Source organism: Labeo rohita, chromosome 12 (assembly GCF_022985175.1).
Source record: "Labeo rohita strain BAU-BD-2019 chromosome 12, IGBB_LRoh.1.0, whole genome shotgun sequence".
NCBI classification, from domain to species: Eukaryota; Metazoa; Chordata; class Actinopteri; order Cypriniformes; family Cyprinidae; genus Labeo; species Labeo rohita.
In genome coordinates this window covers 5372400-5399622 of record NC_066880.1, presented here as the reverse complement: position 1 = coordinate 5399622, position 27223 = coordinate 5372400, and the positions used below count along the sequence as shown (strand labels likewise).

General features: G+C 35.0%; 1 protein-coding gene across 1 annotated transcript in view; it reads left to right on the top strand.

Annotated features, from left to right (window-relative positions):
- LOC127174275 (cadherin-12) overlaps window positions 1-27223 on the top strand; it is a 191893-nt gene that overhangs the window by 87108 nt on the left and 77562 nt on the right. Inside the window, exon 2 of the mRNA XM_051124636.1 lies at window positions 3251-3691. Within this exon, the coding sequence (XP_050980593.1) occupies window positions 3458-3691 (234 nt within the window). The 5' untranslated portion in view covers window positions 3251-3457. The remainder of the gene's footprint in view (window positions 1-3250; window positions 3692-27223) is intronic.

Genomic DNA, 27223 nt, shown 5'->3' with positions numbered 1-27223 from the left:
GTACATTTTAAAATGATTTAAAATATATATTTTTGCATTGTAATAATCTTTCACAATATTGAGGTTTTTACTATACTGATTGATCAAATAAATGCAGCCTTGGTGAGCATAACAGACTTCTTTGAAAAAATCTTGCTGACAACAGACTTCTGAATGGTAGTGTATTTAAAAATTAAAAATTAAATAAATAAATAAATAAATAAATAATAATAAAAAAAATAATAATAAAAAAGAATGTTTATTAGTAATGTTCGTAATTCAATATGATCTTAGGCCTTTGGACCCCATTATAGATTTCCTTCTAGCTTACTGTTCTGGTCGTACTAACACAAGGATTTTTGGTAGTATTGTTTGAGTAACCAATTAAAAGGCATTCCTTTTCATAAATTGGCAGAACTGATGTCATACTGCTAAAACAGCACTTAATTGCCTATGGCAGCAATATCTGAAGCTATGACAGCCCCCAGTAATTATGGTCATGTCTTTGTCTCTGCTCTTGGACGTTCCGTGATCCATTGCATCTCAAATATGGTTTAATGTCAGCCAAATCCCTGCTGAAAGCTTTATTTGTTGTTTTTGTTTTTGAACGAGAGGAACGCTTTGTCCCTTTCTCAGAGAAACTAATTGATTGATTAAATTACCATCTAATCATGATGATTTAGGATCCTGACACATCTTGTTGAAGGCGTTCCTAGCCAGAGATGCTCAGATAACCACTAGCTCGTCTCAATCCTTGATGGATCCCAGCAATAATTGCAAGCTGCTTCTAGTGACAGCTTCTATGTAAAATCACTGTTGACTTTAATGCAATTGCTTTTTCCTAACAAAGTGACAAAGGTTATTCTTAACATGAAATGATGTGATAATTATTCACAGATATGCGTTTGCTTCACTTTACTATCGAACTGCATGTGGTGACAGGGTGTGAAAGTGACAAAGACTGTATGTAATCATCAAATGAACATCCAAAAACATCTCTAACCAAAGTCTGATGCACTTTCACAGTTTACTTGTATTATAAAATTAAAAAAGTGAAAGTAAAAAAAAAAAAAAAAGTACATTTCTGTGATCTAAAATAAGTTGCAATTATCTCATGCTCAACTAATGGTACTTTTCAGGATCAGGTTAACAACAAATGCCTTGTGATATCGATATCATCATGATACATATGTTACATTGCAGTGCATCGGAAAATCATAAACTGGATTGTGACTGAAACTGTATCAAACATGAGACTTGATAGATCAGATTCAATCTCTCATACCTCAAATGTCTCTGACCGTGCTGAGATAAGTCTGCCGGTTTGTGCTTATTTGGATGACTCGCTTCTTCAGTTATCGATCTGCAGGACATGATATGAATGCACCAAAAAAAAAAAATATTGGTAAAAGGATCTAAAATACAATATCATGGCAAGAAATATTGCTCTATTTATATGATTGCATCAGCACAGCCCTAATACTGTTACTACTAAAACTAATATTTCTCCAACAATAAAGAATAACAAGTCATGGACAAAAGGTTACAATCCTCGTACACATCCTTCTAGGTTCAAGTCCCATGCTAAAACACACACTACATTAATCAAGTAAAATGCTTGTGGATGTACAACAGGAGCCAGGTATAATTTGGTTGCAATCGAGTTAGTGATTTGACTAATTTGATTATCTTGACTCTAGAGCAGCAGTGAACTTGGCAATGACTGGCAGCATTATCTAAAAAGCCTGAAAATTAACTTCAAATCACTTATTTAGAGCCCTGTATTATGAAATATTTAATGTACACTATTGGTCAAAAGTTTGGAATAATTACAATTTCTTTTTATGTTTTTGCAAGAAGTTTCAAAAATACAGTAAAACAGTAATAATATGAAATATGTGAACCTGGACCACAAAACCAGTCTTAAGTAGTACAGGTATATTTGTAGCAATAGCCAAAAATACATTGTATGGATCAAAATGATCGATTTTTCTTTTATGCCAAAAATCATTAGATCACGTTCCATTTTAAATTTCCTACCGTAATTCTATATCAAAAATACATTTTTGATTAGTAATATGCATTGATAAGAACTTCATTTGGACAACTTTAAAAGCAATTTTCTCAATATTTGGATTTTTTTTTTTTTTTTTTTTTTTTTTTTTGCACCCTCAGATTCCAGATTTTCAGAATAGTTGTATTACAACCAAATATTGTCCTAACAAACCATACATCAATGGAAAGCTTATTTATTCAGGTTTAAGATGATGTATAAATCTCAATTTTAAAAAATGGACCCTTATGACTGGTTGTGTGGTCCAGGGTCACATATTATTACAATTGAAACTAGCTGTTTTCTGTCAGATATTTTAAAATATAATTTATTTCTATGATGGAAAGCTGAATTTACAGAAGCCATTACTCCGGTCTCACATGATCCTTCAGAAATCATTCTAACATGCAGATTTGGTGTTCAATTTCTTTTTAACGATTCTTGTTATTAATACTGAAATGACTGTTGATGATTGATTTTTTTGCTGCTTATTATTTTTGTGAAAACCATGACATGTCCTTTTCAGGCTTCTTTGATGAATAGAAAATTCAAAAGAACAGCATTATGTGAAATAGAAATTGGTTTAACATTATAAATGTTTTTACTGTCACTTTTACCATCTTTTTAATGCATCCTTGTTGAATAAAAGCCATTCATCATAGTTTCACAAAGATTTTAGTTAGCACTGTTTTCAACATTGATAATGTTTCTTTTTATATATGTTCATCGGAACATATTCAATGAAAGATGTGGCACTGACATTAATGAAATTATTAACTATTTAATACTAATTCACTCCAGTTCCTCGATACTGAGTGTATGCAGGTACCTCAATTCCAACAGATTTTAAATCAAGGTAAAAACTTTTTTGCCCTCAAGACAGAAAAGAGTGTGTGTGCATGCATACATGCATATCTGCTGTGACAGCTATATACTATGCAATTCCAGATCTCTCTAAAAATGGACATGCTGTGAATATACAGGTGGTATTAATAGACGGTATTCCACAGCCATAGAGCATTTTTAGAGAATGTATTAAGCATTTATGTTTCTGTGCTTTCACCGAACATCCTCTTAGATTCCAAACAGAGGTCAAAACAGGGTCACGGATATTTCTAGAGGACTAGATATTCCACTAAATGTATATTGTGGCTATTTTACATGAATTTGAATTTCTTTCATGACTGCACAACTGATTTCTCCTTTTGTTTTTTTCAGTTGCAGGTGATGAATCTACTACCCGGTTGACTTGAGTCGCATCTCCAGCGAGGGGAGTGGTAGAGCGCCAGATCCCCTGACCTCTCCTCAATCCCCACTGGCTTCACGCTCCAGCTCGTGAGCCTCGGAGCCCTGGATCTCTTGTCTCTCACCTCCCCTTTTTCCTCTGGACCTTGACGTGGGAACAGCGCCGTAACAGACCGCCCAATGCTGAGGAGGAACTGCCTGCTGCTGTTCCTGTGCTTCCTCTTTGAGCAGAGCTTCTGCGCTCCCTTCCAAAGCAGGCCAGGGCAAGAGTGGCCCCATAGTCAGACGGGGCCATCGGCGGCAGGAAGGAATGGAGGTTCCAGAGGATTCCAGAGGGTCAAGAGGGGCTGGGTGTGGAACCAGTTCTTTGTGCTTGAGGAGTACATGGGCTCGGACCCACAGTATGTTGGAAAGGTAAAAAGCTCTTATGATCATGATTGCATTTCAACTGCAACACTGTAACAGCTTTCAGAAGTTATACTCTGCTAAGCCAAAGCCAGTGCCCGATCTGACGGTCTTAGCCTTAATTCGTTTAATCCAAACGCACTTCGCCGGTCTAAATTAATTAACACATTCTGTCCCATATTAAAGGAACTCAGAGACTCAGTTTCTTAACATTGCTTTATATTTTCTATTACAGTACCTTGATTTGTCAGTAGGTGTTTTTTTACCATGGCTTACAAGTTATGTAAGAAAACATATGTAGTGACAGCCTACTCGTTTGAAATAAAGGGATAAAACGTGTCATAATTATGTAATTAATTACTCCCCCTCATGTCATTCCAAACCAGTAAGACCTTCATTCATCTTCAGAACTCAAATTAAGATATTTTTGATGAAATCAGAGAGCTTTCTGACCCTGCATAGACAGCATGCAGCTGACACATACAAGGCCCAGAAAGGTAGTAAGGACATTGATTAAATACTCCATGTGACATCAGTGGTTCAACCGTAATGTTATGAAGCTACAAGACTACATTTTGTGTGCAAAGAAAACAAAAATAACAATTTTATTAAACAATTTCCCAATTATTGCCATTATACCGATAATAATAACAACATTACAACTTACAGTTGAGATCAAAAGTTTACATGCACCATGCAGAATCTGCAAATTTTAATTATTTTACCAAAATAAGAGGGATCACACAAAATGCAATTTTGTTTGTTATTTTTTTATTTAGTACTGACCTGAATAAGACATTTCAGATATCTCATTCACAAATTCCCACAATTTTGTTGGTTTTACAGCATTTTTGTGTATTTGAACCCTTTCCAACGACTGTATGATTTTGAGATCCATCTTTCCACACAAGGACAACTGAGGGACTTGTATGCAACTATTAAATAAGGTTCAAATGCTTACTGAGGCTCCAGAAGAATAAACGATGCATTGAGAGCTGGGGGGTAAAAACTTTTGAACAGAATGAAGATGTGTACATTTTTCTTATTTTGCCTAAATATCATTTTTTTTTTTTTTTTTTTCATTTAGTACTGCCCATCAGAAGATACTTGCATGTTTCCCAATTGACAAAATAAGTGAAATTCACTCTGATCTTCAAATTCAAAAAGTTCTCACCCCCCAACTCTTAATGCATTGTGTTTCCTTCTGAAGCATTAGTGAGCATTTGAACCTTTTGGAACAGTTGCATATGAGTCCCTCAGTGTGAAAAGATGGATTTTAAAATCATACAGTCATTGTTGGAAAGGGTTCAAATACACAAAAATGCTGAAGAACCAAAGAATTAGTGGGACCTGCAGGAAGAACAGCAGGCAGTTTAAATGTTAAGGACAAACAAGGGACTCATGAACAACTATCACTAAACAAAAAAACCAAAAAGCACAGCTGTGGATCATTCAGATAACAACACAGTATTAAGAATCAAGTGTAAACTTTTGAAAAGGGTTATTTTTATAAATTCAACCAATTATTTTCTCTTGTGGACTATATGTATACATCTTTTATGTGAGGTATCTTATTCAAGTCAGTACTAAATAAAAAAAATAACATGCATTTTGTTTGTATGAACCCTCTTATTTTGGTAAATAATTAACATTTTGCAGATTCTGCAAGGTGTATGTAAACTTTTGACCTCAACTGTATGTGCCTAAAAACTGGGTGCAGCATTTTCACACAAATTATAAGTCATTTAGAATCTAAATTTACAACCAATTTTACAACAACTTTTTTTTTTGCTTGCGAATATGCAAGCAAATATACAGTGTATAGGAATATAGTTGGTTGTAATAATATAACAACGAATTACGTACAAATTTTAAATATGTAATATTTAAAGTATACTTAGTATACGTTAAATATATAGTACACTTCTTGTCTGGGTTGGTTCTAAACTTTTATGAAAGAATGAACAGTTGCATGCAAATAAGAGCATAAATGTCAAAGCAAATATAGTTCACATTGTGGTTTCTGGCTCCAGAAAAACACTTGGTATATAAAGTGGTTCATTAAAGAAGAAAAAAAAACATCATGTGTTTATGGTAAATATATCAACACTGGGAGCTACAAAATCCAGCCACAAGACAATACAGGCAGGGAAACTTTGCCATTAATTCTAATAATGATGCAGCTGACAGGTCAAATAATGTAATTTTTCTATTGTATTTCATGTACACGAATCTGTCATAAGGTGAAAATTGGCTTTTAGCATGATGCACACGTTTTGGTGCGAGACATGTACGCACTGACAGTGATCTTTAATCACAAACCATTCATATTCGGCGGTGCACTTCCGAATATGCGGTCATAACAACACAACATGAAGCCAGAATCTAATTTTCATGCAGAAAAGTGCCGTAGCCTTCCAAAGAACATCGCCTTTAGCAGATCATAACCCGACCTGATCTTTCCACACACTTATCAAGTAAAATGAGACATTTCAGTATGAATATTATTTCACATTAGTAAAATTCATCGCTGATGGGCCTTGCCTCTGTGTCACTGTCGCCTACTTTTTTTACAAATACATACAGACATGTGGGGAGGAAGAGACTAAACAAATCTCCCAGAGTGAAGTTCCTTCTTAGTAGTGATTAGGGCTTCATTTTATGCCAAATTCATCTTAAAACAGATGGCTCTGTCCCCTGCCGAGCCAAGCACGATTTGAACACCTCACTTTTTCTAACATTTAAAGAGGATTTTCCCTCTAATGAAGTATGAACTTGTGCCCTCCACCCTTTACCCAGTTTTAATGGAGCAAATCACCTGATACATCCTATATGTCACTCCGAGGAGAATGAAATGACATATTAGCATTTGCTTAACTTTGTCAGGTTTCCCAGGACAGGATTTTCTGCAATAGCTGTTTCATTATCAAGCAGGAAAAAATGTGACAATAACAATGGAAAGCTCAAGGCCACAACACATCAGCAAACATGACTTGCGGCACAGAATGAATACTTCGCCACCTTTGGCGGCATCTGCTTTGCATACTTTTCAGAGCGCTTTGCGTAAGACGTCTTAATCAGGACAATGAGCCAAAATTAATGCAAAATAAATAAATAAACAAACACAGTAATGTCACAATGCACATTCAATGAGTTCTGAGACCGTAGCAGATCGTGGTTTAGAGGTAAGAGGAAATGCAAGAAGGCTTTTCTTTTGAATGGCTTTGTTTTTACCTTGAACCAGGGACTTGCTTTTGTCTGTTTTGGATTAATAATTGCAAGACTCTACTAACATTTGTTTACTGCTGTGTGACAGAGAGAGGGTGGAGGATCAGTTGCGTGCCATGGTGTCAAAGGAATAAACAAAATGAAAAAGGAGCGGAAAGAACAATGCTTGCATTTCTTAGGGCTTCTTAGTCAGGCATAAATTGCACTTGGGACACTGTATTGTTTCTTTGCCATGTCCATTAACTTTATCTATCGCAGTGCAAACTGCTTTTTGTTTGTGCACGGGTTTGTATTTCTTAAGAGTGAGGCCTCTCATAACCTGTTACAAAACGCAACAGAATATATATAGTTATTTATGAGGAGACTATACAGACATTTAGCTCTTGAATACATGTATTTATATTTCTATTACTTTTATTTGACTGTGTAAACAATCCATATCAGAACATCTTAGCAACCACATAGCAATGCACTCCAAACAGGAAAATCTCAGCAACCACAAAGAAATGCAGTTCTACAAACTAGGGGTGCGAAATATTGCAGCAAGTCGCTTTCTTAATCAGTGATTAATTGAGTCATTCATTTAAATGATTCATTCAAAATGGCTGATTTATTTAAAAATGAACAGTGTTGGGGAAAGTTACTTTTTACATATTCTTTCCTTTTTTAAAAACTGTTGCTTTAATTATCTTAAAACGGAAAATTAAAAGACATTTGTCTTAAAATATATGCGTTCATTTTAGCGATTATCGTTTGCGACTTAAATCTACATAAAAAAAAAAAAAATAATAATATTAGATCAAGTAAGCACAGAATCAACGTTGCTGCCTGCGATCACGTCAAGGATCAGACAAATTTGCATGTGCATCTTGAAAACCGAATGTTTTGGAAAGTGCTATGCCATGTTTTTCTGTCATCAAGTGGTTTAGAGGAAAATAACATCAAAACCTTTAGCCCCACACAAGATGTGTTTTTGTTTCTTTTTTTGCAAAGTGAGTGACATACTTGATAATGTCAGCTTTCACATTGTTAAAACAACAATTACGGTAAATATCGCACACCCCTACTACAAGCCAGTAAGAACATCTCAGCAACCGCATAGCAACACACTACAAACCAATCAGAACACCTCAGCAACTGCATAGTAACACTCTACAGTCCAATAAGAACACTTAAGTAATCGCATAGCAACGCCCTGCCAACCACCAGTGACATTAAAGAATCATAAGAAAGAGCTTTGCTCTACTCATATTTTCTTTAGAAATTGTGGAACTGTAATTTACTATTTTTGTTTAAATTACATGGTCTGGGTCATAAAAGGAAATAGTTGTATAAAAGGATATGCCAGACTTTCAGAAATATGCTCTGATCAAGATCGGACATCTAAACGATTACTTAGAGCATGATTATTTAGGCAATGGCAAGAAAATGGACAGAGTGGAAATACAGAGCTAAAGCTGCTTAGTTAGAGACTGAGGGTGTCAAGCTGATGTTCATTTTGATTTTTTATTAATTGTTGAAATGCAATTTCTGCAACTTTATCAAATAGAACAATGCTAATAAACAGCTACTACAGCAAAACATTACAGAGTTAACAAATTGATTGCTAATTACGGTTGCAAAGCGGCAGACTATTTCTGTAACTTTCCAAATGTTTCTAAAAATAATTTACAACATTTTCAGAAAGTTCCAAAAAATCCTGGAATGTTTCTTGGAAAGGAACATCCTGGACATGTTTCTTTGTAACTCTATTGCTAACCCATTGCTTACTGATGTTTGTGCCTATGAGTTCCCTCCAAAATGACATCACTTCCTGGAAAATGATGTCAGAGGAAGTGGCTCTTGTTAGTTAAAGGGGTCATCGGATGCCCATTTTCCACAAGTTGATATGAATCTTTAGGGTCTTAATGAAAAGTCTATAATATACTTTGGTTAAAAATTCTCAATGGTTGTGTAAAAACAACACCCTTTTTACCTTGTCAAAATGAGCTCTGCAAAAATCATCCCATTCTGAGGGATTGTTCCTTTAAATGCAAATGAGCTCTGCTCGCCCCACCCCTCTCTTCTCTCTGGTGTTCTGAGAGATTGTTTACTTTAGCCACATTTAGCGCGTTTAGCCGTGAAACTTGCTAACTAGCATGTTATTAGGAAAGGTGATTGCAGAGAATCATTAAAAAAAAAAAAAAAAAACTTATACTCACTTCTGTAAGTGAGTATAGGTAAACTTACAGGTATGTAAGTAAACTTACAGGTGGATGACCAATTAAAACAACATTCCCAAGAAATGTTTTGTTCGAAATGTTTAGATTGAAGAAAGGCCAGCATTTTTTGATCATCAGACTTTTTGTTGTATGAATATTGGAACATCCAATATATCAAAAAGAGAACAAAGTCTCTGCATTTTTTTTAGTTCTAGCACCAAGCATACTTTTTTTTTTTTTTTTTTTTTTTTTTAAATCAACACTTGAATGTGGGTAGGCTTCATTAAAAAAATAAATAAATAAATAACATTTTTAACAAAAAGCTGAGAAAATCAATTTTTTTTGTCTGGACAAAGTAAGTCTGAATTGGATTCAGAATGATGATTGATTGATGGAGTAGATTGCTTCAGTCAACACCCTTAAAGCTTGCACAGTCCTAACCAGTTCCTGGGTCAACATTTCATTGGGTAACGATACACAGTTTTCATTTACATTCTGTTCACACTGCTTCTTCGCAATGTTTTGATCCAGAGATTCAGTACTCTTTCAGATGTGTAACAGCACCTCGTAACATAACAACCCGGAAAATTCCATCAACGGCATAGAAAGAGTTAAAGAAGTTTGAAAATGACAAAAATGGCAATACCCAAATGTAGAGCAATGATTTAAATTCATCCATTTTTAAAAATTGTGAGTTTAATATTTTATCTATTACAACAAATACCGGGGACATTAAAATGCACTACATAACAGAAATAACATGACTTTTTGCAGTGGTAGACAGGGAATTTTGGCATTGGAGACCAAATAGATATCTTATTTTATGAGATAACATTTTTGCAAGCATAAAATATTCATTCCAAGCAGAAGAGTTGATGGATTGACACATAATATGCAACAGCAGGCGGATTTTTTTTTTTTTTTTTTTTTTTTTTTTTTTTTTTTTTTTTTCGGCACGCGTTTATGCAAAAGCTGTGAGCATGAGAACATCACAGCCTCCAGATACTGGCGAAACTCTAGAACACATCAGCATTTTATCGTTTATTACGGAGGAATAAAAGCCTCATTGAGCCTTTGGGAATACCGCAACAAAGCCTCAATTCTGCAATTAAATAATGCGCTACCCTCCTCGGTGTTGAGCAATGTCTGCTCGCAGGAAAAAGGCAATCGCCCGGCTGAGTGTAAATCAAATTCTCTTTCTCTTCCTCTCACTGTCCTGCTTTAGCCTTTCAATCACCATTAAACCCTCCTCTCGCTGTCACTTATGACCACCCACAATTCACCTCTTTCTTCAATCATCTGAGCTAATAACGTAATAAAGACTATACATAATCTCAAAGACACAGGTCGGTGGGTTTAAGCAACTTTATAATGTAACGTTATTTATGACATCATTAGCCAAAGTGCCATCAGTCAACCTCACTTTCTAACCTTTCAAATCTGATAGCTGTAATTTTAAAAGGCAAATGAACCAATATACAACAGTAATTTGATAGGATGTGTATATCTGTGTCATTTTATGTCAACATGAAATCAAAATTAACCCCATTTACTTTCTTAATGCACATTTCTGGTCTTACTGTGCATGATTCATTGAAGTGCATTAAAAAAATTGTCTTTGTAATGTTGCATGAAAATGCAATAATGTCCTTCTGAAACAGTCATTTTCAGCTATCATGAAAAACTTTTTAACCCCATCCTTGCAACCACCTGGCTTCATTTGTACGCAATGAACATATTTTTAATAGTCCAATTAATTCTAGATGGGAAAGACATAAAAATCCTGTTAAATTATGAGTACTGTAACAAAATAAAAATCTACATGCAGTTAAAAACATAAACAGATATTAGGTACAACAACATGCTGTTTTTTCCTAATTCCTTTTGAAATTGACTGCTGAAATCATTACACAGTGGAGATTTGCCTTTGATGCACAAACACCCATTTAATACTAATTTCCTCTGTGTCCCGATTATGTCTCTAGGACAATGAATCCAATATTTTCAAACTTATGACTTGAATTTATTATACCAACAGCTGATTTTCGAATGGTTTGACATTTGAATATAGTTGTTTATGAAGTCATCCGCGACCATAAAAGTCAGTCCATCATCAACAGTGATTAAAATGTATTGCTTTAGGTCAAAACGGCTGGTGGTGACTAATGAAATGTCTCTTCGCAAGGACAAATTATCATAGTTATGACCAAATACGTCGGATTGTCTTGTAAACTGAACTTAAAAAGATTTAATTCATGATGTCTAAATGAAATTGCAAGGAATAAGAACATACCATAATTGCACTGGAAAAGTAATTGAGTAAGACTGTTAGTATTTAATACTCTATAATACTTTAGGAAAAGTACAGAATCCCCTAAATAACAATAGAGTATTTACATGAACCAAATATACACTATAAGTATCAAAACAAAGTAATTACTTCTATACACATGCACTAACAGGGGAAAGAATTGGATAGAAATATTTAAATATCCAGTTGATGTCAAAAGTTTGCATACACCTTGCAGAATCTGCAAAATGTTAATTATTTTTCCAAAATAAGAGGGATCATACAAAATGCATGTTATTTTTCATGCAGTCCTGAACTGAATATGATATTTCACATAAAAGACGTTTACATATAGTCCACAAGAGAAAATAATAGTTGCATTTATAAAAAAAATTGCCCCATTCAAAAGTTTACATACACTTGATTCTTAATATTGTGTTGTTACCTGAATGATCCACATTTTTTTTTTTTTTTTTTTTTTTTTTTTAGTTCATGAGTCCCTTGTTTGTCCTAACAGTTAAACTGCCCACTGTTCTTCAGAAAAATCCTTCAGGTCCCACAAATTCTTTGGTTTTTCAGCATTTTCATGTATTTTAATAGTTTCCAAAAATGACTGTATGATATTGAGACCCATCTTTTCACAATGAGGACAACTGAGAGACTCATATGCAACTATTACAGAAGGTTCAAACACTCACTGATGCTTTAAAAGGAAACACAAGAGCCAGGGGGTGAAAACTTTTGGTATTTGAAGATCAGGGCAAACTTAACTTATTTTGTCTTCTGGGAAACATGTGAGTATCTTCTGTAGCTTCTGAAGGGCAGCACTAAATGGAAAAAAGTTTTCTGTTCAAAAGTTTTCACCCCCGGCTCTTAATGCATCGTTTTTCTGGAGCATTAGTGAGCATTTGAACATACTGTAATAGTTGCATATGAGTCCCTCAAAACAACATGCATTTTGTATGATCCCTCTTATTTTGGTAAAATAATTGACATTTTGCAGATTCTGCAAGGTGTATGTGAACTTTTGACTTCAACTGTACATTTACACACCTGAAAATTTAGTTCAGTTCAGAAATATGTCAGTTTACGGCTGCAAACGGCATTTCATATTGACTCTAAAGCAGAGGGAGCTTCTCAGAAAGTTAAGCTGGATCACATTCACCTCATATCTGAGGATTTCAATCCCAGATGAGCACAAACGAATCATCAGGAGGCCCAAGCGGATCAAGGGTTTATACAGTGTTTACAAAGACGCAGCCGACTGGGCTTTTTCTGTGTGTGTGTGTCCATCCCACAGCAAGCTTTAGTGAGAAAGGCACAGGAAACCATACATACAGAAAGCACAGAAGAGGATCTGTGCCCTTAACAAAGCGCCTGATAAATGAAAAAAATCACTCCGTCTAAAGGAGATGTCTGTGTTGTATGGGAAAATTTGAGATGGGTATTTACAGACTCAGTCCAATAATGATAGAAGTGAGAGCTGCTCCAGATCTTCCCATTCTCACAGTTTTTTTTTTTTTTTACCTGCACTGACATCATCTTTCATTTATCTTCAGCCTTTCTCAGCACAATCTGTTCATCAGCTGCTATCCAAACAGCTTTTCAACAAACCATTTAGCTTCTTCATTGCCTTCGGCTTCACTGTTGTGCTCTTTTTCTTAAAGGAACAGTTCACCCAAAAATAAAAATCTACCATTGCGTTTTAGAATCTAATGCCTTGTTTTCATCCAACAACATTTAATATTAAGATAAAACAAAAATGTGAAATATCCAGGTTGTATACTACATTGCATGTCTACTAAATTCAAGTTGTCAGCATACTAGTTCGGCGTATATTTTCCTTTAGAAAAACTTTAGAAAATGCTTCCATCAGAAAGGTCTCTCTCATTTAAATACCATAATGCATTTTCTAGAAAGGCCATCCATTTTACAGCTTGTTTACGCGAGCTCTTTCTGGCTGACAGGTCGACACTTACTCGCTCCCATTGTGTTATTGACACCCACGTCCACCTCATCTCTTCCCACCACCTATTCTCAGATTAATTCCCCGAAACGACTGCAATCTCATCTGTCTGAGGCAACCTATCATTAGCTCTCAGATCTTTTCAACATAACTTATGAAGACACGGATCTGTGCATGCGAGTCAAGTGAGTTGTTTACCAGGAAAGGATGCAAAAAAAGAGAATATGTTTTTACAGAGATAAGCACAGATGAATGGAAGTACGCTGCATGATACGACTTCAACATCAATATGAAATCACAAACTGAGCCTATTTATGTTATTAATACATGCTTATGGTCTTATTGATATGGAAAATTAATCAGTGCACATTGTCCCAAAATGAAAAAAGGAGCAGACTAATACACTTTACAGAAATTAGGTTAACCAGAAGCAACGCAATGCAATGCACTGCAATAAAAAATTAAATAAAATGATAAAATAAAATAATACTACTGTTTTAAGTACTGCAGCCTTGACCTAACTTAACATTAATGTAATACACAAAAAATAATTGATGTAGGATTTACTTTGAAACCACTTTCGCTTCTAAACTGCTAGTAAATTTCAATAACAGCAAGTAACACATGGAATTAAACATGAATTTTGAAGTAGAAAGACTAAAATAGTACTGTATTTTGCTGTAAAACATACTTAAATGCTGTTTATTTACAACTTTGAAAAATAACCTTTTTACAAACTAGAAAATAACAATAGATTCAGTAACTAGATCAGGTTAACATGATGTTCTTGCTGAACTTGACCTTCAGCCTCATACAGACGAAAAACCTCATCAAAACTTGAGTGCTGGTAGTGTTTCGGACGCAATCTAGTATGAAACACCACTTTTCAAAATCCAATCAATTCCCAAAGGATCAAATCTAGTACTGCCCTACTTTTTTTTCCTCATTGAATATATAATTTCGCTCAGAAATGTCACATTACAGAAGTAAAATGGGTTAGGAACATTGTTTAATGTTAAGTTTGAAATAAAAGAGAATATGCACAATTATATGCACAATTTATACACAATATCATCCATCCCTTCAATCTGATCCCTTCGTTCATAAGCTAAATGGTTAAACTGTCCCTTTAAATATACAACACACTCCATAAATACACAGCAGCTGCAGTAAGAGTCCCATAATGCAATCACAGACTGCTCTCTCCAGTAATCAGCGTCAAATGACCAGACAGAATCTCTCCAGTGACCTGTACACTAATCAAGGTTACCATGTACATAGACCCTGCAAGACACACTGTAATTATCCATTCACTCTCTTCACCAAGCATGTCTAAAGCATTAACAGAGGTTTTGAGAGCCATTGCTATGGATCACTTAACTGGGCTTATTTATGGTCAAGCACACCATGCACTATAGATGTGTTCCTCGCAAAGACTGACATAGAGGTTTTAATGTAATCTACATGCTGTAGGCTGAAAGTTTACTTTTAGCACATTTAGAAGTCATTCTCTTACAGAAAAATGGACCAAAAAAATATTATATCCAGTCAAATTCTCTCTAAAATGAAAGTAGACCCCTATTGGGGTCATGTGTATTTAGGCATTAGGCTGTAAAATATCATTGCTCATAAATGCTTTTTGTCCCAAGTCCAAATGAATAGAGCTACATGCGTTCAGGAGAGATAATTCTATACCAGTATGGATAGTCTAGTACCCAGAATGCAGCAGTACACTTGAGCACTCGAGTAATACTTGACCTTGCTGGGATCAGAAGTGCTGCTTCTGCACCAAATTTGTTCCAAGCTAGATTGAGCCTCTTCTGAATTCCTCATCTAGGGTTGACCTTGCAGGCTGACAGCAAACAGCAGCAGATAATAATGGATTTTGCGCTGGAGAGCTTATCTTAAACAGGCCAATCTTTACCTGTGTGTGTCTAACGACATAACTGGGTTAAAAGAGAGGTCAGCTGTGTGCATTTAATGAGACTCGAGCATGATTGGAAATGTGCACCTGATAAGACTGTTTACAGCCCTGTAGTGTGATGAACGGTAATGCTGTGGGGATGCCATGCTACACATAATGCTCTGGCTCAGATGTTTCATAAAATGAGGTACTGCTTATAAACAATGCGAGCACAGGGCAGTCACAATTGTTGCTGCATTGGTTATATTGGTTTCTCAAAATCAGACTTGGGCAAAGTTTTCAAAAGAGACAAACATTTGTAAATGTAATTTCTCCAAGAGATTTTAAGAAGAATCCACCAAACTTAGCACAGATTCTAACTGATCAGGAAGAGAGGGGCTGATAGATGAATCCTTAGTTGACAATGGATGGATGTATGGATGGATGGATCTTTAGATGGCGATGGATGGATGGATGGATGGATCTTTAGATGGCGTTGGATGGGTGGAGGGATGGATGGATGGACGGACGGAAGGATGGATCCTTAGATGACAATAGATGGATGGATAAATCCTTAGATGGCAATGGATGGATGACAATGGATAGATGGATAAATCCTTAGATAGCAATGGATGGATGACAATGGATGGATGGATGGATGGATGAATCCTTAAATGGCAGTGGATGGATGGATGAATCCTTAGATGGCAATGGATGGATGCATGACCATAGATGGATGGATGGATGGATGAATCCTTAAATGGCGATGGATGGATGGATGGATGGATGGATAGATCTTTAGATGGCGATGGACAGACAGATGGATGGGTAGATGGATGGATGGATGGATGGATGGATGGATAGATGGATCCTTAGATGACAATAGATGGATAGATGGATGGATGAATCCTTAGATGGCAATGGATGGATGGATGGATGAATCCTTAGATGGCAATGGATGGATGGATGGATGGATTGATGAATCCTTAAATGGCGATGGGTGGATGGATGACCATAGATGGATGGATGGATGGATGGATGTATCCTTAGATGGCAGTGGATAGATGGATGACAAAAGATGGATGGTTGGATGGATCCTTAGATGACAGTAGACAAATAGATGGATGGATCCTTTGATGACAGTGTATGGATGGATGGAGGGATGGATGGATGGATGGATGGATGGATGGATCCTTAGATGGCAATGGATGGATGGATGGATGGATGGATGGACTGATCGATCCATAGATGGCAGAGGATGGATGGATGACAAAATATGGATGTTTGGATGGATCCTTAGATGACAATAAATGGATGGATGGCTCCTTAGATGACAACAGATGAATAGATGGATGGATGGATCCTTAGATGACAGTGTCTGGATGGATGGAGGGATGGATGGATGGATGGATGGATGGATGGATGGATGGATGGATCCTTAGATGGCAATGGATGGATGGATGGATGGATGGATGGACTGATCGATCCATAGATGGCAGAGGATGGATGGATGACAAAAGATGGATGTTTGGATGGATCCTTAGATGACAATAAATGGATGGATGGCTCCTTAGATGACAACAGATGAATAGATGGATGGATGGATCCTTAGATGACAGTGTCTGGATGGATGGAGGGATGGATGGATGGATGGCTCCATAGATGACAATAGATGGATGGATGCATGGATCCTTAGGTGGCAGTGGATGGATGGATGGATGGATGGATGACAATAGATGGATGGATGGATGGATGGATGGATGGATGGATGGATGGATGGATGGATGGATCCTTAGATGACAATAGATGGACACATGGATGGATCCCTAGATGACAATAGATAGATGGATGGATGGGAAGATCTTTAGACGACAACAGATGAATAGATGAATGGATGCATGCTTAGATGACAAGATGGATGGATGGATCTTTAGATGACAAGAGATGGGTGGATGGATAGATAGATGGATCCTTAGATAGCAGTGGATGGATGGATGGATCCTTAGATGACAATAGATGGGTGGATGAAATTAACAAAATTTCCACTAAAATTTTTGTGAAACTTCATAGACGTCCAATGAAACTTCTGACTGTAATTATTTCTACCTTGTGGCTTGTGATCAAAATATATTACAAAAAAAGAAAAAAACAAAGAAAAAACGCAAAACAAAAAGCCTACAGACTTCCCCTAAATTGTTATAATTGTAACAACACCAACTTTTATCAAGCTACACCTTTCAAAACTGGTATAAACCTGTTTTGACACGTACTATATCAGCTAAACATTTTGACACTAGTCAGGCTTATGGTTTTCCTGTAGTGGAAGATACAATAGTCCTTTAAATTGTCTATATTCTATTGAAAATTTCTGTCCGTTTATCCCATACAATACCATAATGCTGTATGGAAGTCCTCAAATATATACAAGGGAAATATAACCTTCAAAACTCAGTGCTTACTGTCTATTGTTGTCATGCCAACATTCAAAGTTTGTCTTGTGGAATTGTTCTACTTACAATTGGTTTCTATAGAAAACATGTTTTTCAATAGCTCTAAACATGACAGCTCCTTCATGTTCGTGTGCAGCATTGTGCGATACGCAATCCTTCATAATAGACACTGCAGAGGCAATCAATGCCTTCAGTATTACGCTGAATCCAGTTTAAAGGTTACTTAATCCAAACTCATGATTACATTTGAAGAACTATGATCCAAAATGACCATAAAATGGTGTCAGTTGCATGCAAGAAACCCAAGCACCGCAATAATCCAACACTAGAAACAATCAGACTGCAGTAACCTCACCTCTCCCAAAGCGCATGCCGTTTAGCTCACAAAAACCTGATGCCAAACTAATTTTGCAGATGTGAAGTCATTTGTACGGATAACTCTGGCCCAAATTATGCATGCAAAATGCTAGCAATACAACGGACCATTCTGAATGAATTTAGAAATGAAGACATTTGCAGTGTTAACGTATGCCACAGATGACAAATGCGTTGGCATAAGTTGGTTAAGAAAAAAGGGAATAATGCTGTCATTTATCTGCACTGCCAATATAATACCTTCTACATATTTTAATCCAACTTTTATAATAATGAGATTTCTGCTCGAAGTGCACCGAGGATGGTTAAAAAACGCTAATGTTCCTAGCAGTACAGCTCACTCTTTGCATTGAGGCCAGATGAATTCAGAGTGAGCTGATATTACTGGCTTGAAAGTAAAATTGCCTTTTAACACTTTTCCTTCAACCTGTTCATATAGCTTATTAATATTTTGAACTATGATCCATATTTCTGGCGTAATTTAGATATAGGCAAGGGAAAAAGACATGCTCATCTGTCATGTGTAGAAGCATTAAAGCTTGGCTATCTTGCATCAGTTAATTAATTGCAAGCTGGTACTTTTTATAAATTGCACATAATTAAAATGCTAAATATCACTACGACAACCAGGCTGATTTTTATTTTATTTTATTATTATTTTTTTTTTTTTTTTTTACAGATGTTGCTGATGTCAGCCATCAGTGACCACAATTATCATTTTTACAGTGGAAGTTGCACAGAATATCATGAACCATTCAAAAGTTTTTAATGTTTTTAAAAGATCTTTCATGCTTATCAAGGTTACATTTATTTGATCTAAAACACAGTAAAGACAGTACTATTGTGCTATATATATATATATATATATATATATATATATATATATATATATATATATATATATATATATATATATATTGTTGTGCTGCTAAAAATGTTTTTGAAAACCATGACATACATCTATGCGTGTACAGAAAGTAAAAAAATAAGAGTGTTTATTTGAAATACATTTTTTTTGTAACATTATATTTCAACTTTGATTAAATTGATTTAATTCTCAATGAATTAAAATATTAATTTATTTAATAAAAAGCATATAATCACTTCTGTTCATTATTTGTTTGCAACTTTTCACATGCCTTTTATGCAAATATTTTATTGTCCCCAAAACAGACTTTGAAAAATTTGTTTGTGAAAATTCATCATAAAAATATGAATGACTCTGGTTTTAGAGCTATAAATTATATGCCTAAATTTCAATATGTTTGTGAAAACCATGATATACATCTATGCATTTATAGTACGTTCAAAATAAAAGAGTATTTATTTAAAATATATATTTCTTTTGTAACATTATATTTCACTCCTGATTTAATGTATTCCATTCTCACTAAATTAAATTATTAATTTCATTAAATAAAAAAACATGCTGACCCCAAACCTCTGAATGATAATGTACATATTATGATAGTTATGAAAGTAATTTTTAATTTACAAGCCATAACATATCAGGGAAATACAAAAATTAAGATCACTTCTGTTCATTGTTTGTTTGCAACTTTTCACATGCCTTTTCTGAAAATATTCTACTGTCCCCAAAAACAGAATTTCATTAAAATATGAAAATAGAAAAGGAAAAAAGTTTGTTAAAATTCATTATAAAATACAAATGACTGTGGTTTTAAAGCTATAAATCTATGCACCTAATAATTTATTTGCAAATTATTCTGAAAAAAATAGAACCAATTATGCCTTCCCCTAGTTGTGAAATCTTTTCCACCATGCCTAATGTTTTTTAGAAATTGGTGTATTTGGATACCAAAGGAACAACAATGTTTGACACTAAAGCACTTGAGATTAAAAATTAGCCAGAAAACAAAGAAGTCCAAAAACGTCCACTTCCAGAACAACAATTTACAAATAATTTACTCACCCCCTTGTCATCCAAGATGTTCATGTTTTTCTGTCTTCAGTCAAATTATGGTTTTTGAAGAAAGCATTTCAGGATTTTCCTCCATATAATGGACTTCATTGGTGCCCTGATTTTGAACTTCCAAAGTGCTTTTTAAAATCAGCTTCAAAGGGCCCAAATGATCCCAGCCGAGGAAGAAGAGTCTTATCTAGCGAAACGATCGGTCATTTTTTAGATAAATAAAAATTTATATGCTTTTTAAGCTTGTGTAGCACAGGCTCTGGGATGTGCGTCCATGATACTACAAATTAGTAATGGGTCATCCTTGAACGATTCTTTCATTTTGAACGAATCTTTAATGTGACTCGGGAAGAACGAGTCGTCTCGGGGAGTGATTCGTTCAGTCGCGCATGCACAACATCCTATTAGGTTCTGTACAGGAATTAGTTCACCTGTTTCGAGGCTTCGGGTTTTTCGAGTTGTTCGTTCATCTTATGGGGCTGTCACGTGATGAACGAATGACTCAAACCCGAAAACTTGTCAGATAAGAGGTGAGGTGAGCTAATCATAGACTAAAGACCCAGGTAAAGAATGAATTCATCTTTTCTCTTTCTTATAGCATTACAGTTTTGTCTTGTTTGTAGAGTGATCAACGTTTGTGTAAGCAGTAGATGTGTTAGGGAAGTAACACGTAACATTTTAATTATATTTTGCTAAAATGAACGAAATGACTCAAAAAAAAGATTAGTTCATTTTGCTGAACGAGACTCAAAGGTCCAAGTGAGTAAAATGATCCGAACTTCCCATCACTACTACGAATCACGTGCAAGTTCATCGTCTGTGTACTGAGTATGGCGAAAAACTACATCTTATTTTCTCCTACAACTTGAGAGGAGGACATTGTTGTACCTTTTTGTTTGTAAACAGCGTTTACAAGCTTACTTACACTTTCTTAGTCTTTGCGTGTTTGCTTTGTAAACACTGGGTCTGTAGGTCTGCGTGACCTTTCAACGTGATTCAATAGTATGTAGCGTTATGAACATGCATCCCAGAGCCTGTGCTACACAAGCTTTTGTGCTTAAAAAAATAACAATTTTTATTTTCCAAAAAAAAATGACCAAACGTTTCGCTAGATAAGACCCTTCTTTCTCAGCTGGGATCGTTTAGAGCCCTTTGAACTGCATTTAAACTACATTTTGGAAGTTCAAAATCGGGGCACCAATGAAGTCTATTATATGGAGAAAAATCCTGAAACGTTTTCCTCAAAAACCATAATTCCTTCACGACTGAAGACAGAAAGACATGAACATCTTGAATGACAAGGGGGTGAGTAAATTATCTGTGAGTTTTCTGGAAGTGGACTTCTACTTTAAACATATTAAAACAAATTAACTTTGAGATGGAAAAGTATAGAAAAGTGTAACAGACTTTGTCTAGCATTCCTGAAGGGAAAAGTGCCCATAAATAGATACCGTAAAAGCTACTGTCAGATTTGTCCTTTGAGATTGATGGACTTTGACTGATTGTTTATAGGCAGCTTTTCCTCTTTTCTTTTGTTAGTTATGTAAGTGCATTGCTGCAGTTTTGATGCGGAAGTACAATGTAGTATTCCTTAATTGCTTGTGATTAGATCAGCCGTTTATCCACCTGAGACTGCTTCCATCTGTCGGGGCTGGTGTGTTTGTTTCATAAAACACTCACACACACACACGGAAGCACGTCAGTATTCCACCTCATGAGCAAAAACAAGACTCACAAAAAACTCTATCACGCTTCCTCTGTACCACATAATCAAACAGCGAACTGTACGACAAACTACAGGAGTGTGAGACCGATTTCATGGTTTCCAGTGAATCTGCACCCCAGAGCATCAGAAATGTGACAAACACAAAATACAAACACTATGGCTCTGCCCCATCACTCAAAAACACACATATTCTAACAAAACAAACACAGACCTGGTTCCATTCTCCTATTTTTGTCAACACTATAGACATAATGTTTGTAAAACACATATCCAGATCTCAACATACCTATTTATGAATATTCCTCACCGAACACAGCCATTCCTACAGCAACTGATGATTTTTATACAACTGGTCAAAAGTTTGGAATAATTTAGAATTAGTAATGATTTTGAAAGAAGTCTCTTATATTCTCTTATATTCACAATGGCATTCAAAAGTTTGGGATTAGTAATATTGTTTTTTTGTTTTTTTTTTAAGTTTCTTTTGCTCATTAAGGCTGCATTTATTTTATTAAAAATACAGCAAAAAAGTAATATTGTGAAATATTATTTCAATGTAAAATAACAGTTTTCTATGAAAGTAAATATATTTTAAAATGTAATTTATTCCTGTGATGAAAAGCTGAATTTTCAGCAATATTACTCCATTTGTCATTGTCACATGATCCTGAATTATATTGTTAGAAAAAAAATCAATTTTGAATAAATGCTATTCTTTTTAAACGTTTATTTATCAAATAATTCTGAAAAATACCATTAAAAAGTCTTGTGTAAAAAAAGGATGCATTAAAATGATCATAAGTAACAGTAGACATTTTTAATGTTCTTAAAGATTTATATTTAAAATAAATGCTGTTCCTCATAACTTTTTTGAAAGAAAATGAATCACAGTTTTAGACATATTAAGCAGCAAAAATTTGATATTAGTAAAAACATTATAAATAACTGAGAACATTTATTAATAATTGAGCATCAGTAATAATTGAGCACCAAATTAGCATATTTTACTGAAGGATCATGTAACACTAAAGACTGGAGTAATAAGTAGCTTTGCATCACAGCAATAATTTACATTTTAAAATATATTCACATAGAAAGCAGTTATTGTAAATAGTAAAAATATTTCAAAATATTACTGTTTTTACTGTACATTTAATTAAATAAATGCAGCCTTAGCAAGCAAGAGAGACTTCTTCCAAATTATAAATATATATAAATATATATATATATATATATATATATATATATATATATATATATATATATATATATATATATATATAATAATATATATATAATAATCTATTAAAAAAAGGTGACTTTTTATCTCACAATTCTGACTTTTTTCGAACGATTGCAAGTTTACATCTCACAATTCTGAACTGGAAGACATAAACTTGCAATTGTGAGAAAAAAAAAATCAGAATTACAAGATAAAAGCTTGCATTTGTGAGAAAAAAAAGTCAGAATTGTAAGTATATCTAATAATTCTGATTTCATAACTCAAAATTGCAAGTTTATATCTCACAATTCTGAGAAAAAAGAAGTCTGAATTAAGAGTTTGTATCACGCAATTCTGATGAAAAAAGTCATAATTGTGAGATAACGAGTTGCAATAACCTTTTTTAAAAACTTTTATTCAGTGGCAGAAATGGGCTTTCATATTCACATATATTTTGTGATTTATATATATATATATATATATATATATATATATATATACATATGATATAAGATTTTGGTCACACCACCCACCTCTAATGGATCATGGATCCGTACCACACACACAGAGTCATATATTTATCCTCTTGCGCAGATGTCTGCCTTTTCACATCCATAAACACATAAACAGATCCATAAACACATATACGCTCATAAGGGTTTGAAGCAAATGACTCTAGTGCTGGTTTCCTCAGCCTCCTTGCACACTGGGGAATGTATTTATTTAACTGAATTGGCTGAGTGTTTAGGGCCGGTCTGACTATATTAGCATGCAGCGAGTGTGCAGGAACGCTGGTCCTCAAGGGGTTTCGGTATCCTAGTGTGTAAGAAATATCCTGACATATCCTTTGCAAACCAAACATGCATTTAATTACTGGACAGACACCATGTAGAGAACCGTATGATCATGCACACACTTAAACACAGAAACACACATGTAGAGAGCTGAGCTTATAAACCACACATATCATTAAGATAAGCACACTAACAGATCAATGAGATCTGCTCAGGGCTTTGAAAACACTATAAATAGGGGGCAGACACATTTTTAAAAACGCTTCTCTTGATCCTCTCTGAAAGAATTACAGCTTTTAATAATTACTGGTTGTGTAACCACTAAAAGGACTGCTGAAGAAGTCATTTTGACAGGTTGATTCTTCGCTTATGGCTCCGAATGATAATAGAGCCTTTATTTATTCCTCCAGTATATTAGGACCCTATTGAATCCGCAGGCGGTTGAACAGGCCTCTAATTGTCCCTATTGTGAGAGCAGGCCAGTATTTGACTGTTGCTCTCTCAGCACCTGTTGACTGAGACAATAACATGTAAAATCCAGTGCTTATCTTTACTTGAGATATTTAAGCTGAAAATAGCATAATAGAGGAATCTAAGCCTTTTTATATACTGGCACTATTTGCAAAGCTGATGCATGAAGACATAAATTGCAATGTAATTTTCTATTTGTTGAAATAAAAAGCATTTTTATTTAAGAAAGCTTCAAAAATTGGGAATAATTCACCCAAAAAATGAACTGTGACAATGTATTCACCCTCAGGCCATCCAAGTAGAAGACAAGTTTTTCTTCATCTGAAGAAATATATCACTTGCTCACCAGTGGAGCCTCTGTAGTGAATGGGTGCCGCCAGAAGGGGAGTCCAAGCAGCTGATAAAAACATCACAATAATCCAAGTAATCCACACGACTTCAGTCCATCATTTAATGTCTTGTGAAGCGAAAAGCTGCATGCCATCCCCTGTTGTCCTCTGACATCAAAATCTACAAACATATTTGTTTAGAAATGTTTTGAGCTGTTTCCACGTGTAAACAGTGCTTGACCTGTGCATATTTCTCTCCTGATTCAGACAAGATGACTTTTTCAGTGGAGATAGCAATATTAAGGATAGAGGCCAGAAGTTAAAAACACAGCTTTTTATTTCACAAGATGTTAACTGGTGGTTTGTGGATTATTGCAATGTTTTTATTAGCTGTTTGGACTCTCATTTGGCACCCGTTCACTGCAAAAGATCCACTGGTGAGTGAGTGATATAATAACCAAAAAAATCTCTAAATCTGTTCCCATGAAGAAATACATTTATCTACAACTTGGATGGCCTTCGGTTGAGTACATTTTTAGCATGTTTTTTTTTTTTTTTTTTTTGGATCAACTATTTCTTTACAAAGGCAAAAATATTTAAAATTAAAAACAAAAAAGAAAAAGAAAGAAAGAAAAGGCAGGCAGATCTGTGCGATAATAAATATTCAAAAAGATTCTTAAAATACCTTTATTATTTTTGTAATTGAGTAATTGGTTGATTATTCTAATTGAGTAATCAGATCATTTGAATTAATATTGTGAACATAATACTTATAATTTTAAGTGAACAATAGCCTTTAAAATGACTTAAAATACAATAGCAATGAGGCAATAATAATTAGTTAATAAAGTATCAAGAGCAAGTAATCACATGGTTTGATCAAAACTGTTAAAATAGAGCTAACTTACGCTACGCATTATAACAAATGACTGCACATGGCTTGACTGGGTAATAGCGAATGTTAAAATTTATATTGTACATTTAAAAACACATTAGAATGGAGAACGCTTGCTGTGACATGAACTGCCATATCTGCTGTCATGAGTGGAGAATGGATCTAAAATGAAGCGCAATTTTATGCTTTAACTTCAAAATCTGGCTTTGTAGTTTGTATTTATTATTTATTACAGTTTTATAATTTCCGATCCACATGAATTTGTAAGTGCTCATGCTGTGAATAACACATTTGGAAATGTAATTTAATATGTGATATGACTCATTTCGATCACTGGCTTTATTCATAAAGCAACTCATCTGATTTACTGTTCAGCAGCCTTATTTGTAATAAATTGTGTATTTGTTTAATTTAAGTCCAGTAAAACTTATTTCACTTCATCTCTTAATGAAAATACTGTCGCTCTGCGTATATTGCAAATGCCTCTCTTAGTTAACCTGATTCATATAACCAGCTAGTTCAAAGAGAGCTCCATGACTGAACTGTGATCCGATTAACATGGTCCCTACGCAATGTTTATTGCTCCCCACTCCTTGAGCAGTGGTAATCGAAATTTACTTTACTTGGGAATATTCATTCATGGATTTGCACTATGCCACCACCTGCATCATATTCACACACAGACTAAACTTACTAGAGAAGTGTGACATAATATACCTCTGTAAATAAATGCAATTTAAATTCATGCCTTGCACACTTTAATGCTCGTTGCATGGAACATATACGCTGTCTTCGAACTGTAATCAGGGCGGAATATTTAAAGTTCGCAGGGCACTTACTTTTGTATAGAACAGACATCCGAGATATACACAAAATGTGCAGAGCGGTGGTTCACTTACATGATCAACTGGCTGAGATCAAGCTATGGTGTGTTTATTTTATCTGGTAGATATATCAGTGCCACCTAGTTATTAAAAACTGCAAAAGGGAAATTAATTCGGTCCTGTGTGTGGTACAGTAAAAGGCGGCCGTATGATTTCTGTGAGTGTGTCGTGTTCTGGTCACACGACTGAGTGCTCGAATGAACGCAATGGATTCCAATATTAGTACATTTATTCTAAGCAAGTGCAAGTAGCTCTTAAAAATATTAACGCAAATTCAGTCGTTTTTCCTCTAGTGATTTTACACTATTTAGCGTGTCCTAAAACATGGCAGCGACTACCCAGAATGCAATGCGCAGTGACGTAGATTCCCATGCTCTATTTTGAAATCGCGATGAACTGCCTGAAGAAGATACTAATGTATTCTCCTGCCTTTGCATAGGTTTATACATGGTTTAGCTAACAAATCTGATGAAATGGCGTTCCCAGATGAATGTAAAAATAAACTGAAACTCACAACAATATGCAGAGATGGAATGTGAGAAGCTCCACACATGTAAACGATAACGTTTGTGTGGAGCAGCATTTACTGTGAACGGAGCTGCTGTGAGATGCACGCAAGTAACCCATTATGCTTTATTGTGATTTTTAAATAGGTTTAATATATCATGCAGCCTTGAAAAACTCCTGTCCATGGAATGCACCACTTCCGGTATTTTTTTTTTTAAATCCAGTACTGGAAAGGAATTGAGGAATCGTGACAACCCTAGTATGCACTCAACCTCTCCATGCTTTCTATTTCTCCCTTGCTATTTTTTTTCTAATTTGGCAGAATTTTGCATGTAAACACATATTTCTCACTTTATCACTCTTATGT